The sequence below is a fragment of the Prionailurus viverrinus genome, chromosome D3, assembly GCF_022837055.1.
Source record: "Prionailurus viverrinus isolate Anna chromosome D3, UM_Priviv_1.0, whole genome shotgun sequence".
Lineage (NCBI taxonomy): Eukaryota > Metazoa > Chordata > Mammalia > Carnivora > Felidae > Prionailurus > Prionailurus viverrinus.
The window spans coordinates 20,007,517-20,021,783 of NC_062572.1; the positions used below are offsets into that span (position 1 = coordinate 20,007,517).

At 40.7% G+C, this 14,267-nt stretch overlaps 1 protein-coding gene across 4 annotated transcripts in view; it reads right to left on the reverse strand.

Moving 5' to 3' along the window:
* LOC125149153 (sodium/glucose cotransporter 1-like) overlaps positions 1 to 11,493 on the reverse strand; it is a 58,851-nt gene extending 47,358 nt beyond the window's left edge. The window contains exons 1-4 of one of the 4 annotated variants that reach the window (XM_047827891.1): positions 11,285 to 11,493; positions 6,745 to 6,816; positions 1,669 to 1,773; positions 300 to 359 (exon numbers count right to left, since the gene is read on the reverse strand). In XM_047827891.1, the coding sequence (XP_047683847.1) occupies positions 300 to 359; positions 1,669 to 1,773; positions 6,745 to 6,816; positions 11,285 to 11,407 (360 nt within the window). In that variant the 5' untranslated portion in view covers positions 11,408 to 11,493. The remainder of the gene's footprint in view (positions 1 to 299; positions 360 to 1,668; positions 1,774 to 6,744; positions 6,817 to 11,284) is intronic. The other 3 variants (XM_047827894.1, XM_047827893.1, XM_047827892.1) reach the window with 3 other exon arrangements.
* Between the last annotated feature and the right edge of the window lie 2,774 nt (positions 11,494 to 14,267).

A 14,267-nucleotide genomic window follows, 5' to 3' on the forward strand; every position in this document is an offset into this window, starting at 1 on the left:
TTGTTCATTTCATTTATTTAGGTCTTATTTTTAGATAAAGTTTTCAAACGTTTTCTGTAAAAGCCCTAAAAAGTGAACCCTTGAATAAGGTCCAGAGGGAAACAGCAGGCAATTACCAGCATCTGTGTACCCAAGGCCGAGTGATGTTATTTCAGGCATTTCTCAGGGTTTAGGGAAGTCAGTAAAACGATCAAAAGACTGAGAAGTTTAACTTGCCTCCAGGATATGTTTATGTACACATGAAATATTTGTAAGAAAAAATACTATAGAGAACAGAGTAACTGATAATGGCTACTCACCCCAGCCTTAATGTAAATAGGAGAAAATACCCAACCAAGAACACACAGCAGAAACGGAGCCTGAAACCAAGAAAGAGAATTACATTAGGGTTCCATCTAGGGCAAGCTCTTAAATGAGATACAAGCTTAGTGACTTCTGTTTTGAGTCTAACAAATGTATCAGTACTGGGGAACCTTATAAACAACAGCCCAAGCACGCACCTTCTAGTACAATAAACTACTTACAGGCACTTGATCTTTGCCTATGGAAGAGTGCCTTCTTAATTTGGTGGGGGGGGGGGGGGGGAGGGGGAGGTTTAACTGAGCCAGTTTTCAAGGTATTTATTTTTAATATTGTTTGTATACTTCCAGAGAGGAACAAAGGTGGCTTATATATAGAAGATAGTTAAAAAAAAAAAAAAAAAAAAAAAAAAAAGAAGTACCAGAAACCATTCAGAGAAATGAGGGAGAAACTCTACCAAAATTTCATACAAGTTATTGAAAATAAGTAATAAATTTGGTTCTGGCTTTCTTACAAAGAAGGGGTAAGGTAAGTTGAATTTATAAAGGAGATGCTAGTAAATTCTGAGAAGTAAATGGTGGTAAAGGCCAGGGCTTTTTGCTAGGTTTGAAATTGACTCTGCTAGAAGTGTCCTTTATTTTTGTAGTCTATAAGGAGAAAGATGAGACTCAGAAAGTACGGAGCTTTCTGATTTACCCAGAAAAGTCAGATGGTTTATACAGAAATAAGTTAATAAGCACAAGACTTATAAATTCACTTATATTTAGGCAAACAAATTCTATGTTCTACAACAAATATATCCCACAGATTAAATAAATAATCCATTTAATAGGTTTTATGGTTCCAACCTGGTATTCTTAGGAAGTCATTTAGGAGTTTTGTAGTAATTAGTTGAATATCCTGAAGAGCACAGTTGAGCCCATTCTCAATACATACTTCAAATATACACATGCATATACATACACACATGCATGTACATATAGACACATATATCTGTGTGTTTACACATATACACATATATATCTGTATGTATATCTACACATAAATATGTATGTACACATATATTTAAATGTTAATATGGTCTTTTCTCTTTTTCCTCCCAGGATGGTCTCCTAAAAGTTCTTTGTTCATTGTATTCCTACGGCCCTTGGGATGTAAACATTCTCTGTCTCTTCATTAACTTCATTAACTAAGAAGAATGAAAACTAGCACAATCATTTTGAAAATCAAAGACTTGGTTCTTTTCTTCTGTGACTTCTAAGAGGTCTTCAATATTTACCAGAGGTAGAAAGCAAGTTTTTATATTTAGGAGTTTTATTTGGACAATGATAAAGAGGGAGGTTAGTTGCTGCACAAGGTATTACTTACATTCCATTCAAAGGCCCCAATAGCAATCCCTGAAGTCGCTCCTATTCCAGCCAGGCCCATGAAGTGGCCACTGCCAATACTGGAGGCAAAAAGAGAAGCGCCTATCTGAAAATCAAAAGGTGATTACCTAGCAGAACTATCAGTCCAACTCCAAGAATTCATTTTCACAAATGTAAACCGAATTTTCCATTTTCTCAAGGGATTATTCCCTGGGCAGAATTCCCATTTATGTTTCTTCTACACAAACACCCTACCTACAGATTAGAAGCCAAGTGAGAAGAGAGAACATGAAAAAAGAATGGCCATTCTTACATTGCCACATTTCACATGCTCCACCCACTTACTTGCAATTCCCTAATGCAGAAATATTAGCAGAGTGCAATTTCACCATTGTCTAAATAATTTAAAAATATCAATAATCTAACTGGTTGTAAGTGATTGGTTAAAATACTAAGGTGCATGAATATGATGAAATACAATGTAGCATACAGAAAGAATAAAGGAGCTTTTCATTAAACAATAAGGTAAGCAGTATGTATGATATAATCTCATTAAAATTTTATGTGTGCATCTTACATTTGCACAGATACATGCTTATATATGCATAGGAACGGTTCTGGTTTTATATATATATGTATATATATATATATATATATATACATATATATATAACAAAATATTTCTGGAGTTATGGTTATAGAGATGGAATGAGGAGAAAATTTCAAGTTCTATACTTAGACTATAACTTTTGGGCTTTTTACAATCAACATCTGTTACTTTCAAAAGAAAAAATTCCTAGAGGTATTTAAATGAGCAAAATCCCTCCTAAACCAATAACAGCTTTTTAATTGAGTAGAGATAGCCACTCCATTCAAAACAAAAATCCCTATGATGCCTTTGACATGAGATAGATTTTAAACTAAATAATCAAGAGAGGTTGAAAATAATGAAGCCTTTTAGGTAAAAACAAACACCTCATCACTGACAATATTGACATAAGATAAAGTAGTATTCAAGATCAAAAGCATTAGGGGCCCCTGGGGGCTCAGTCAGTTAGGCATCCACTCTTGATTTTGGCTCAGATTCATGGGTTCAAGCCCCACGTTGGGCTCTGTGCTGGCGGTGCAGTCTGCTTGGGATTCTCTCTCTCTCTCTCTCTCTCTCTCTCTCTCTCTCTCTCCCCCCCCTCTCTTTCTACCCCTCCTCATAAATAAACATAATAATAAAAAAAATTTTTTAAAGTAACTTTATAGTTACCTTATAGAACTACCTTTTACAAGGTAAAATACACTAATAAGCCATCGTTGAGAACATACAGATATCAAATACCTTAACAGGGACAATTGTAAGGCAAAAAAGTCTTAGAAGTGGCACATAATAAATACTCAAATAATAGTAGTTATTTTTATTATTAAGAATGTTCAGGGGCGCCTGGGTGGCGCAGTCGGTTAAGCGTCCGACTTCAGCCAGGTCACGATCTCGCGGTCCGTGAGTTCGAGCCCCGCGTCGGGCTCTGGGCTGATGGCTCAGAGCCTGGAGCCTGTTTCCGATTCTGTGTCTCCCTCTCTCTCTGCCCCTCCCCCGTTCATGCTCTGTCTCTCTCTGTCCCAAAAATAAAAATAAACGTTGAAAAAAAAAATTAAAAAAAAAAAGAATGTTCACTACATTTACCATAATAGTTAAAAACTATATACAGTCTAATTTGCCCAATAAAATGGTATTTAAATGGTGGAATGTCCATATGATATAACACTATGCAACTGTATATAAATATAAAATAAATCTACCTATCTATGTTTATACAGATGTTGGAAGTTGCTAGCATGTTATTAAATTAAAAGATAGCTTTAAAAGGCACCATTTGTTAATTTAATAACTACTAATAAATGTCCATTGCCAACTATGCCCAGGCACTGTTCTAGGTATTAGGGATACATTAGTGAGGAAACTAGACAAAAATCCCTACTCTCATGAAGCCAACATTCTTTTGGGAAAAAGAGAATAAACAAAATAAATTAGAAGATTATTTTATAGCATGATAGTAATAAATACTATAGAGGAAAAAAAACTGGAGAGGTGGATAGGAAGTACTGGGAAATTGGGTGGTCAGGGTAGACTGTCTGAGAGAAGAGTTGAAGAAGACCAGAAGAGGTGGGGGCATAAGCCATGGGGATTCTGGGGAGAGTGCTCCAGCCAGAGAAAGCATCAGGGGCAAAGGTCCTGAGGCAGAAACACAGCTGGGTTGTTCAAGGACACTGGCTAGAGATGGGGAACAGGCATCCTGGGAGGCAAGGTCAGAGAGGTAACGAGGTACAGGACATCTGTGCCCTTCTACAGCCACTGTAAGGGGCTGGACTTTCATTTTGGGTGACATAGGCACCCCAACAGGGTTTTAAGCAGAAAAGTGACATGGTCTGACTTGAGTTTTAATAGGCTCTCTTTAGCTGCTCTGTTGAGATTGCATATAGAAGAGCCAAGGTAGAAGGAGGGAGCTCAACAAGTTGTTATACTTAATCCAGGTGAGAGACAATAGCAGCATGGACCTGGAGGCAGAGTTGATGGAAAGTGGTCAGATTTGAAAGATATTTTTTAGATCGAGTCGCAGGATTTCCTAATAGATGGGACATTGGGTACAAGAGAAACTAAAGCATCTAACAAGACTCAATGTTTGTTAACCAGAGCAACCAGGAGATGGAGTTGCTATTCAGGAGACAAGAAAGGTGGTGAGAGAAGCAGATTTGCTGAGGGAAGTCCAGGGCTCCCTTTGGGGCTTGTTCAGTTTGAGATACCTGATAGACCTCTCAAGTGCAGTGTCAAACAGTACAGGTGTCATGTGTGAGTCTGGAGTTCACATGAGAGACCCGTGATTTGTTAGCATGTAACTGATATTCAATGCCATGAGCTAGACGAGTTGCCAAGTATTTGAGTGTGATTGGAGAGAAGCAGTCAGGCGTGGGCCCTGGGGACTTCCAGTGTTAAGAAGCGAGGGAGATGGGGGAAAACCAGCTGGGGAGACTGACCATGAGCAGCTGGGGAGGCAGCTGGAAAGGAGGAGAGCAAGGCGACAAAACAGGGAGGGAGGGAGGAAGGACTAAGAGCCTCAGAGTTTCACCACTGCCAAGCCAGCTTAGATGAGCACTGAGAACTGGGCACAAGAATAAGCCATGTACAATTAAAAACAAAAAAAAGGAGAGAAAGAAAAGTCAGTCACATGGAGGGCCTCAACACGAGCAGCTGATACCCATCAGGCATCTGCTAATAAGAATATAAAACAAAAAAGATAGCCAGAGTGGCAAAAATCATTCTTTTAGTTTCCTTTACTAACACCATAAAATATTTTGTTCATGAAGCAATAACCCTAACAATGAAAAGAGAAGCCACAGCAAAGAAATTAATAAATCATAACATACATAAACATTGGGAGGGCAAAGCATGTTACTGTCTCTTGGAAACCGTTAGAAGTGTCAGTTTTATGAGGTAATATGGGAAGAAGATTGTCATTTCTCTAGGTACAGAAAACATGACTACAGGTCTAAGTGGCTCAGGCAAAAGACTGGGGGCCTCACAGCCCAGGAAGAGGCTGTGTTGCTGGAATCCTCTGCAGAAAAATAAACTAAGGTAGGAGGCCCATTGCAAACATTTTTTTGCTGCATTCAATCTCTTTCTAAAGCAGGTTTACAAAAAAAAAAGAAGATTCAAGTATAATTCAGAGAGTTAAATGCCAGGAAAATGCTTTTCCCCAAATCTCCCAGCTAAGAGGCAAAGCCATTTCTGCTAGGTTGTTGGCTCCATCAGAGTAAGTGTACTTTCCTTTTCCCTTTGAATAAAGGCAATTTCTCCTTCTGAGACAAGATTTCTCTCTTTGAAGTGCTACCCCAGTGTGAAAAAAAAATCTTTGCCATAAGACTGGTTAACATTTGAGGGCAAAGAATATTAATGAGTAAGGGCCTGCTTCTTATATAATTCTCTAAATGTACCTTACATTCCTGTGCTGGAAATGCATGTACATTTTTACATGTACATGTACATTTTACATGTACATTTTACAGTTAATTTTTTTTAATGTTTGTTTATTTTTGAGAGAGAGAGTGTGAGGTGGGAAAGGGCAGACAGACAGGGAGACACAGAATCCAAAGCAGGCTTTAGGCTCCGAGCTGTCAGCACAGAGCCCCATGCAGGGCTTGAATTCATGAGCTATGAGATCACAACCTGAGCTGAAGTTGGACACTTAACTGACTGAGCCACCCAGGCACCCCTATTTTTACATAATAAGTTATAAAGCAGTGCTGGCTCAGGCTTGCCTTGGGTCCTAGGAGGTTGGGCCCTTCTGGTGACCCACATCTTCCTCCTCCCTGGGGCACTCCTACCCACTCTATCCTGGGTACAGGGTCATGGACAGGCAGCTGCCTCTTCTGCTGTGGGGGTTTTGAGGCACTCCTCTTGGATGGAATCACTTTGAATAATGAATAATACATAAAAGACAAGAAATGGTTTCTACCCTGCCTCCCTCCATCTAGCATCATGCTGTTCCATACCCAAGCTTTGGTATATGCTGTTCCTTCTGCCTGGGATGCCCTCACACTCTACCTGTAAACACCTACTCCACCTCCAAATCCTGCTCAGATAACCCTACCTCTAGAAGACCTTTCCCGTCTTGTACCCCCTCCACCCAGCAAGCCTGAGTTTACCTTTCATCAGTATCTGGCCTGTGCACCTCCCACCAGACTCACTGCTGTCCTGCACTGTAATGTGATGCAATTTGCTGGATACACATATAACTCCCTTTCTAGATTGTGGGCTTCCAGCAGGCAAGACTGTCTATTCCCCACCTGTGTCCTGGAACCTAGAACAATGCTTTGTACATACCAGGCACCTAATAAATGGTTAGTGAATTAAACTGAGTTGAATGAAAACATTTTGGTAAGAAACTACTTACGAGTTAAGCAAACTCTAATGAAATGACTTTCCCAATTTAGCAACTTCAAGTTATTTTGGGTATAAGATATCTACATTAAAGTAACAGACAAGTTAACATGTGGCCGCCTAAGCGGATTGCCACATGCAAGCCTTACTCACCGGCCACCATGCTAGATTGCGGCCAGCCAGGAAGAAGTCGTCTACTGTCCCACGACTGCTTGACAGGATAGCCTTAAAAACAAATGAACAATAGAAATACAAGAAACAAACTGCTCCAAAGACACAGATCTCTCAAACGATCACCTTCACTTATGCATAAATCTCTTTAGCAGAGACCCCCCAAATCCATTTTCCCTTTCTTTCTTTTTAGGAATAGAAGCCCCTACTCACTGGGTTACTCTGGCCACCCAGCAGGAGACTACAGTCTCTTCTAGCTCTGATTGTGTGGACATCTCCATTTCTCTACACTCCTGAGAAATTAATATTGCTTTATTTTTTCCCCCAACTAGTTAACCAGTGTCATAGCTTCTAGCAGAGTCTGGGAGATGAGTGGTTAGTGAGGAATGGCAAACCTGAACATGCGCCCAGCTTCTTCCAGAACAGCTGTCACTCTGCCATTGTTACAGTGTCCTTCCAACACATCCAAGTCCTCTCTACTCAGGCTCCCCAGCCCTGATTCCCAGACTCTGATGTGGCCAAAAGACAATCCTGAGGATTTCCTGGAATGCCTAGGACTGGCATGACCTAAGGATGTCAGCTGATTGACAGAAATATGTTTCTGTGGGAAGAGTGAACTTAAAAACTGCCGTCTGAGGGGTGCCTGGGTGGCTCAGTTGGTCAAGTGTCTTGACTCTTGATTTCAGCTCAGGCCATGATCTCACAGTTCCTAGGATCGAGTCCTGCTGGGCATGGAGCCTGCTTGGAATTCTCTCTCTCTCCCTCTCTCTCTGCTCCTCCCCTGCTTTCTCTCTCTCTCAAAATAAATAAATAAACATTAAAAAAATCCTGCCATCTGAGGTATCTATATTATAATGCAATTTCCTCACATCATAAAGCCTCAAACCAAAGAAACAACTCTCCAAATCAGACACATTAGGTTAGTCTCACCTCATCTAGTCACTAAATATTTACCAAGGGCCTACTATGTGCAGAGCTGAACTTTTTAAGAAAAAAATTTTTTTAACGTTTATTTATTTTTGAGACAGAGAGAGACAGAGCATGAACAGGGGAGGGGCAGAGAGAGAGGGAGACACAGAATCCGAAACAGGCTCCAGGCTCCGAGCTGTCAGCACAGAGCCCGACGCGGGGCTCGAACTCATGGACCGTGAGATCATGACCTGAGCCGAAGTTGGACGCTCAACCGACCAAGCCACCCAGGCGCCCCCAGAGCTGAACTGTTTAAGGAAAGCATCAGCTGGGAAACTTTTAAAAGGACTTAAAAAAAATTCATCTGTTCTCAGAATAAAAGCATCCTCGCTTTCCACAAAGAGAGGACCAGACAGTAAGAAAAGCAGATCCTGGGGAGAAGGTGGCTTAAGTGCCTGTCCCTGCCTCTTCCTTCCTCCCTGCTCTCTTCTTGGAATAATAACACCACCACAGCAGCCAGGCTGGTGGGGGAAGAAGATACAACCAACTCTTTCTCAAAGATCTCTGGGCTGAGACTGATAAACAGAGAAAAACAAAAACAAAAACAAAAAGTGTAAGTTTTTTCCCTTTACCATCCTATAAGAGCCAAGACACTAGCAGCAAAGACTGATTTCTCAGTTCCCTGGGGGACTCAGCAGACAGGAGTTGATGAATGCTTTCAGAAAGATGTCCCATCTGTGTGAATGTGGGCAATTTGGTTCAGCAAGAAAAGGGTGGTTTAATAACTGGAAGAAAATAAAGCTAGATTCATCCATTGAATCATACATAAAAATAATTTTCAGATGTTCTAGAGATTTAAATATGAAAAAACTATAAACTATTAGAAGAAAATTTGGGATAATATTTGTACAAATTTGGAATGGGAGAAAACTTTCCTAAGAAAAGCAGGAAATCTAGAAGATGCAAAGGAAAAGAGAGATAGTTGACTTCTTCAAGGTGAACAAAAACTCAAATGACAGAAAGACACCATTAATAGTTTAGACCAGTGGCTCTCAACCAGAGATGATTTTTTTCCCCAACCACTCAGGGGATATTTGGCAGTGTCTGGTTACATTTTTGGTTATGAATGGGCAGGCGTCAAGGATACTTCTAAGCATCCTATTATGCACAGGACAGATACCCACAATGAATTATCTGGTCCCAAATATCAGTAGTAAACACTGGTTTGGACAAATGACAGCTTGGGGAAAACAGATGAGCAAGTCAAATGACAAAGAAGTTGATAAAAGCAAACAACACAGATAAAAAATGGCAAATAAAAAGATGCTCAACCTCACTAGGAGTCTAGGAAGTACAAATTAAAGCTACAAAGACTTACCACTGTCCACCCATCAGGCTGGCAAAACACACACACACACACACACACACACACACACACACACAGTAATGAGCAAGTCTTGGGGGAAAGAGCATGATCATATCCTGCTTGTGAAAAATGTAAATCTCAACAAGCTCTGGAGATTAGCATTTAGTAATATCTACTAAAATTTCAAATAAATGTATACTTCTGACCCAGCACTTCCAATTTTGGGAATCCATGCTACACAGATGAAAAGTACCAACACAACAATACCTGGCCTCAAAACCAATACCTGGCAACAATCTAAGTGTAGATTAGTAGGGAAGAGCTGGATAGTATCTATTTGTGGGACTACTAGGCAGTTAATAACAACATAAGCTGTATCTCTATCCATTGACCTAAAGGATTCTCTCCATACATAGTAAGTGGGGGAAAAGGCAGGCTGCAGAGTAATGTGTATGATACGATCACATCTTCTATAAAGACAAAACACAAAATTCTACGTGTGTCTGCATGTTTGGATAAGCACTGAGAAAGGGGAGGGATACATGACCCATGGTTATCTCAGAGGGATGGGAATGGATGGGGGAAGAATAGTAACTTATTTTTTATTTATGCATCTTTTCGCTCTTACAATGAGCATGTTAATATTTTCCTAATTAAAAACAATACAAGATTATCCAAAAGAACAAATGGAAAGATAATACAAAGAAGGGAAAAGACCAGAGCATTCTGGATAACTATGTATGTTTTATGGCTCCCAGAACAGAAGGAACAGCAGGTTTCTTTAGGAAATGACCAGATGGCTTACCAGTCCTCTGACCTTGGCCAGACTTAGGCCCCAACTGAGTCTGGGACAAAACTGGGTGGGGGCTTCCCAATTCAATGAGAGCACTAGAAGAAGGATCCAAAAATAAGTACTCATTATTCAGAGACCCTGTGTCTTTGGGTACTTAGAAGGATGTTTCTCATAACTGAGGCCAATTAAAAAAAAATCTTCAGTTTGAATGATCTGGATAAACACCCCAGATTTCTCCTTTATGTTTGGAATAAAGGGCCTATATTTTCTCTTCTGGTACAAAATTCTCTTAATAGGATGGAGACCATGTCTCCATTACTCTATCTGCTTACTAGCAGCATAGTGACTTAGTGTAAGCCCTCAAAAAGAGTGTCCAGTGATCATATTTTGAAAGGCACAGTAAGATTCTGCACAGTAAGATCCTGCTCATAACCTGGTGAAGTGTCCCAAAGTGAAGGTCACATGGGCATGAAAGCTTCAGCTGGGTGGGGGCCACCCAGAATGAAAACTCTCCCATCGGTTTAGTGAATGGTGGCAGTCACCAGATACTCCTGCTTGGTGAAGCAGGCCAGGCAGAGGCTTCTGATGGTTAACAACTTATCGGAGGGGTGACACCATGACACCAACCAAAGCTGTCATACCCATCTGATCTTTTGCTGGAATGCAGGCCTGTCCCAGGGTAGCATGGTTAAAAGACACCTTTTTGAGTGCTTACGTACTAAGCTCTAGTGGGCAGATGGCAATAAAGGAGACATGGTCTCCACCCTCTTAAAAGAAGCTTGTACGAAGAAATAAGCTTTTTATTCAGATTTAAAGAGAACACTTAGAGCCCTAAGTTACTAGTGACCTTTGAGATTTTGCTAGCAAGGCAAAGGGATTAAGATCATGAGTCAGATCAGACAGCTCTAGGTTCAAATCTGGACCCAATCGTTCCCTGGTTACTTAAATTCTTTGAGCCTCGGTTTCCTTAACTGGGGAATTAGTGGGAATGACAGTATGTTATTCACAGCAGGGTAGTGAGGACATGAACTTGAAGCACTCACAGCAGACCTTGTCACTTAAAGGCCTAATCAGAGATAGCTGTCATTATTATCACCATCATCATCATGATCTTAACAGCGCCTGCTTATCAAACACCTCTCAGGTTCCAGGCAGCGAGCACGGGGGAGGGATTTGAGCCTGCTCATTTATTTGGGTGGTGGAGGGGACACGTGCGATTAATCAATATGGCTCCATTACTGAGGATTTGCATTTATTTACCTTTGGCTGGAGGGTAGGAAGTAGGTAGAAACAGGGAGAGTGGAGAGGTTTCCACCGGCCAAAGAGGGCTGTGCATAGGCTGGGGCAGGATACTGGGGCGGGATGCAAGGTCCGGGACCAGGTGACTGGCAGGGAGTGGGTCAAACCCAGCCTGGGGTCCAGGGCCCCGCCTTCCCCTCCGGGCCCCGACGTACCCACAGCCCGATGCCCAGGACCAACAGGAAGTACAAAACCATCACCAGGATGTCTAGGGCGCTAGTGACGCCGAAGCCCAAAGCATTCCAGCTAGAGATGTCGCCATACCACGAAAAGCTCATGGTGGCGCTTCTGGGCCAGGTGAGTAGTGCGGGCTATCAGAGGAGATGGCAACGGCTCTCACTTTGGCTTCGGTTTTGGCTTTGGCTGTGGCTCCGCCACCGTAGTGCGTCACGGGAAGGGCCGCGGGGCAGCCTGGGAGTTACCTGCTGGCCTCGCGGCCCAGCAGGGCCAAGTCCCCTCCTCCCCCCTCCCCCCACCCTCCCAGGTTGGGGATCCCGTCTTCCTTAGGGGTTGGTCTATTTAGTGAGAAAACGAAAAGCCTTTCCTCACTGCTGTACCAGGTACAACCCCCCCCCCCCCCCCCCCCCCATTCCCCTGGGTGCGCTGCACTTCTGGAACTTAAGACTTCGAGTTGGGCTGGACTGGGCCAAGCGTGAGTTAACAGGGGCAGGATCAGTCGCTGTGCATCTTTCTGAGCCATCCTTGGGGCCTGCAGCAAAGTGAGAAGCCCGTGATACTGCCATTGTCTTTATTTTTGCGTTAATTTGGATTTAGTAAAACAATTACATTAGGATATTATTTCTCGAGTCCTGACTTTTTCGATGCCCCCTTAAATTTTGCATCAAGGAAAATGCCTCACTCGCCTCACCCTAGTCAGGGTCCTACTTGGGCCAACTGATTTCAGAGGGGCCCCAGGTTTTTGCAATTTGATCTTTCGCTGGTGATGTGAGCATTTTTAGTCTGGGCCAAGCGTTACTCTCCTTGATGTTTCTGCCAAAGATGTTTTTCTGCTAAATTGTACTTTTTGAAATTTTGGTTAATAATACTAACAACAAAAAATACTAGTAACAATAATAATAGCTAACATAATAGTTCTTGCTAGATTTCCTTCTTTGCACTTTGCACATGTTAACTCATTTGATTCTCACAATAAGCAAGTTGAATTTATGACCACAAGGATGGGGGGCTGCCGGGGGGGGGGGGGAGGTTGCTTATACTGGCTGGTAGCCATTTAGAGGTCTATGATCACGGCCTCCTGAGCAGAATTCTGTAATCCTAGTTCAGTGCTGTTCAAAAGAAATATACTATGAATCACAGATGTTATTTAATTTTTTTCCAGCTTTATTAAGGTATGATTGACAAATAAAAATTGTGTGTATTTAAGATGTAGGTGATGTTTTGACAAATTACCATAATCTAACATATCAATCACTTCCCATCATTACCATTTCATGTGTGTGTGTGTGTGTGTGTGTGTGTGTGTGTGTGGTAAGAACACTTGAGATCTACTCTGTTAGCAAATTTCAAGTATGCAGTACATTATAATTGACTGTAGTCACCATGTCATACCCTAGGTCTCTTGAATTTATTCATTTTATAACTGCAAATTTGTACCCTTTGATTAATATCTCCCCTTTCCCCCCAGGCCCACCCTCGCTTCTGGTAACCACTATTGTGTCTCTGTGAGTTTGACTTTTATTATTGTTATTTTTTTAGATTTCACATATAGGTGAGATCATATAATGTCTTTCTGTGCCTAGTTTATTTCACTCAGCATAATGTCTTCCAGGTTTATCCATGCTATTGCAAATGGCAAGATTTTCTTCTTTTGTGAGCCTGAATAATATTCCATTATGTCCATATATATCACATTTTCTTTACTCATTCATCTGCCCCTGGATGCTTAGGTTGCTTCCATATCTTGGCTACTGTATAACGCTGCAGTGAACATGGGGGTGCAGGTATCTCTTTGAGATAGTGACTTTATTTCCTTTGGATACATACCCAGAAGTGGGATTGCTGAATCATGCAATAGTCTTTTTTAATGTTTTGAGGAACCTCTATGCTCTTTTCCATAGAGGCTGTGCCAATTTACATTCTCACTAATATTTTTTCCCTTTTCTCTACATCTTTGCCAGTATTTGTTATCTCTTGTCTTTTTGATAATAGCCATCCTACCAAGTGTGAGGTGATATCTCATTGTGGTTTTGATTTATATTTACTTGATGATGAATGATGTTGAGCATCTTTTCATATGACTGTTGGTCATTTGTATGTCTTCTTTGGAAAAGTCTCTATTCAGGGTCTTTGCCCACCATTTAACTGGTTGTTTTTGTGATATTGAGTTGTATGGGTTCCTTATGTATTTTGGATATTAATCCCTTATCAGATATAGGTATACCTTTGGAGATCTTGAGATTCAGTTCCAGACAACTGCAATAAAGTGAAAATTGCAATAAAGTGAGTCAAATGAATGGTTTGGTTTCCCAGTGCATATAAAAGTTATGTTTACAGCATATTGTAGTCTATTAAGTATGAAATAGCATTATATCTAAAAAAATGCACATAATAAAAAATACTTCTGGCTAAATAATGCTAACCATCATCTGAGCTTTCAGCAAGTCATAATCATAATCACACATCACCATAACAAATATAATAATAATGAGAAAGTTTGAAATATTGTGAGAATTACCAAAATGTGGCACAGAGACATGAAGTGCACAAATACTGTTGGAAAAATGGTGTTAATGGACTTGTTCAACTCAGAGTTTCCACAACCTTCACCTTGTAAAAAAAGTGTGCAAGAAAGTGGAGTGCAATAAAATGAGGTCTGCCTGTATAGAGTTTGCAAATATTTTCTGCCATTCTGTAGGCTGCTTTTTCATATTGTTGATTGTTTCCTTGGCTGTGTCCAGATATAATTTTAAATTTTCTAGTAGCCACATTAAAAAAAAGTAAAAGAAACAGGTGAAATTAGTTTAAATAATATATTTTGTTTAACCCATTATATTCAAAATATTACCATTTAAATGTAATTAATGTCAACATGGTTGAGATATTTTATATTCTTTTTTCCACATTAAGTCTTCAAAATCTGGTATATATTTTACACTTACAGCACATCTCAGTTCACAT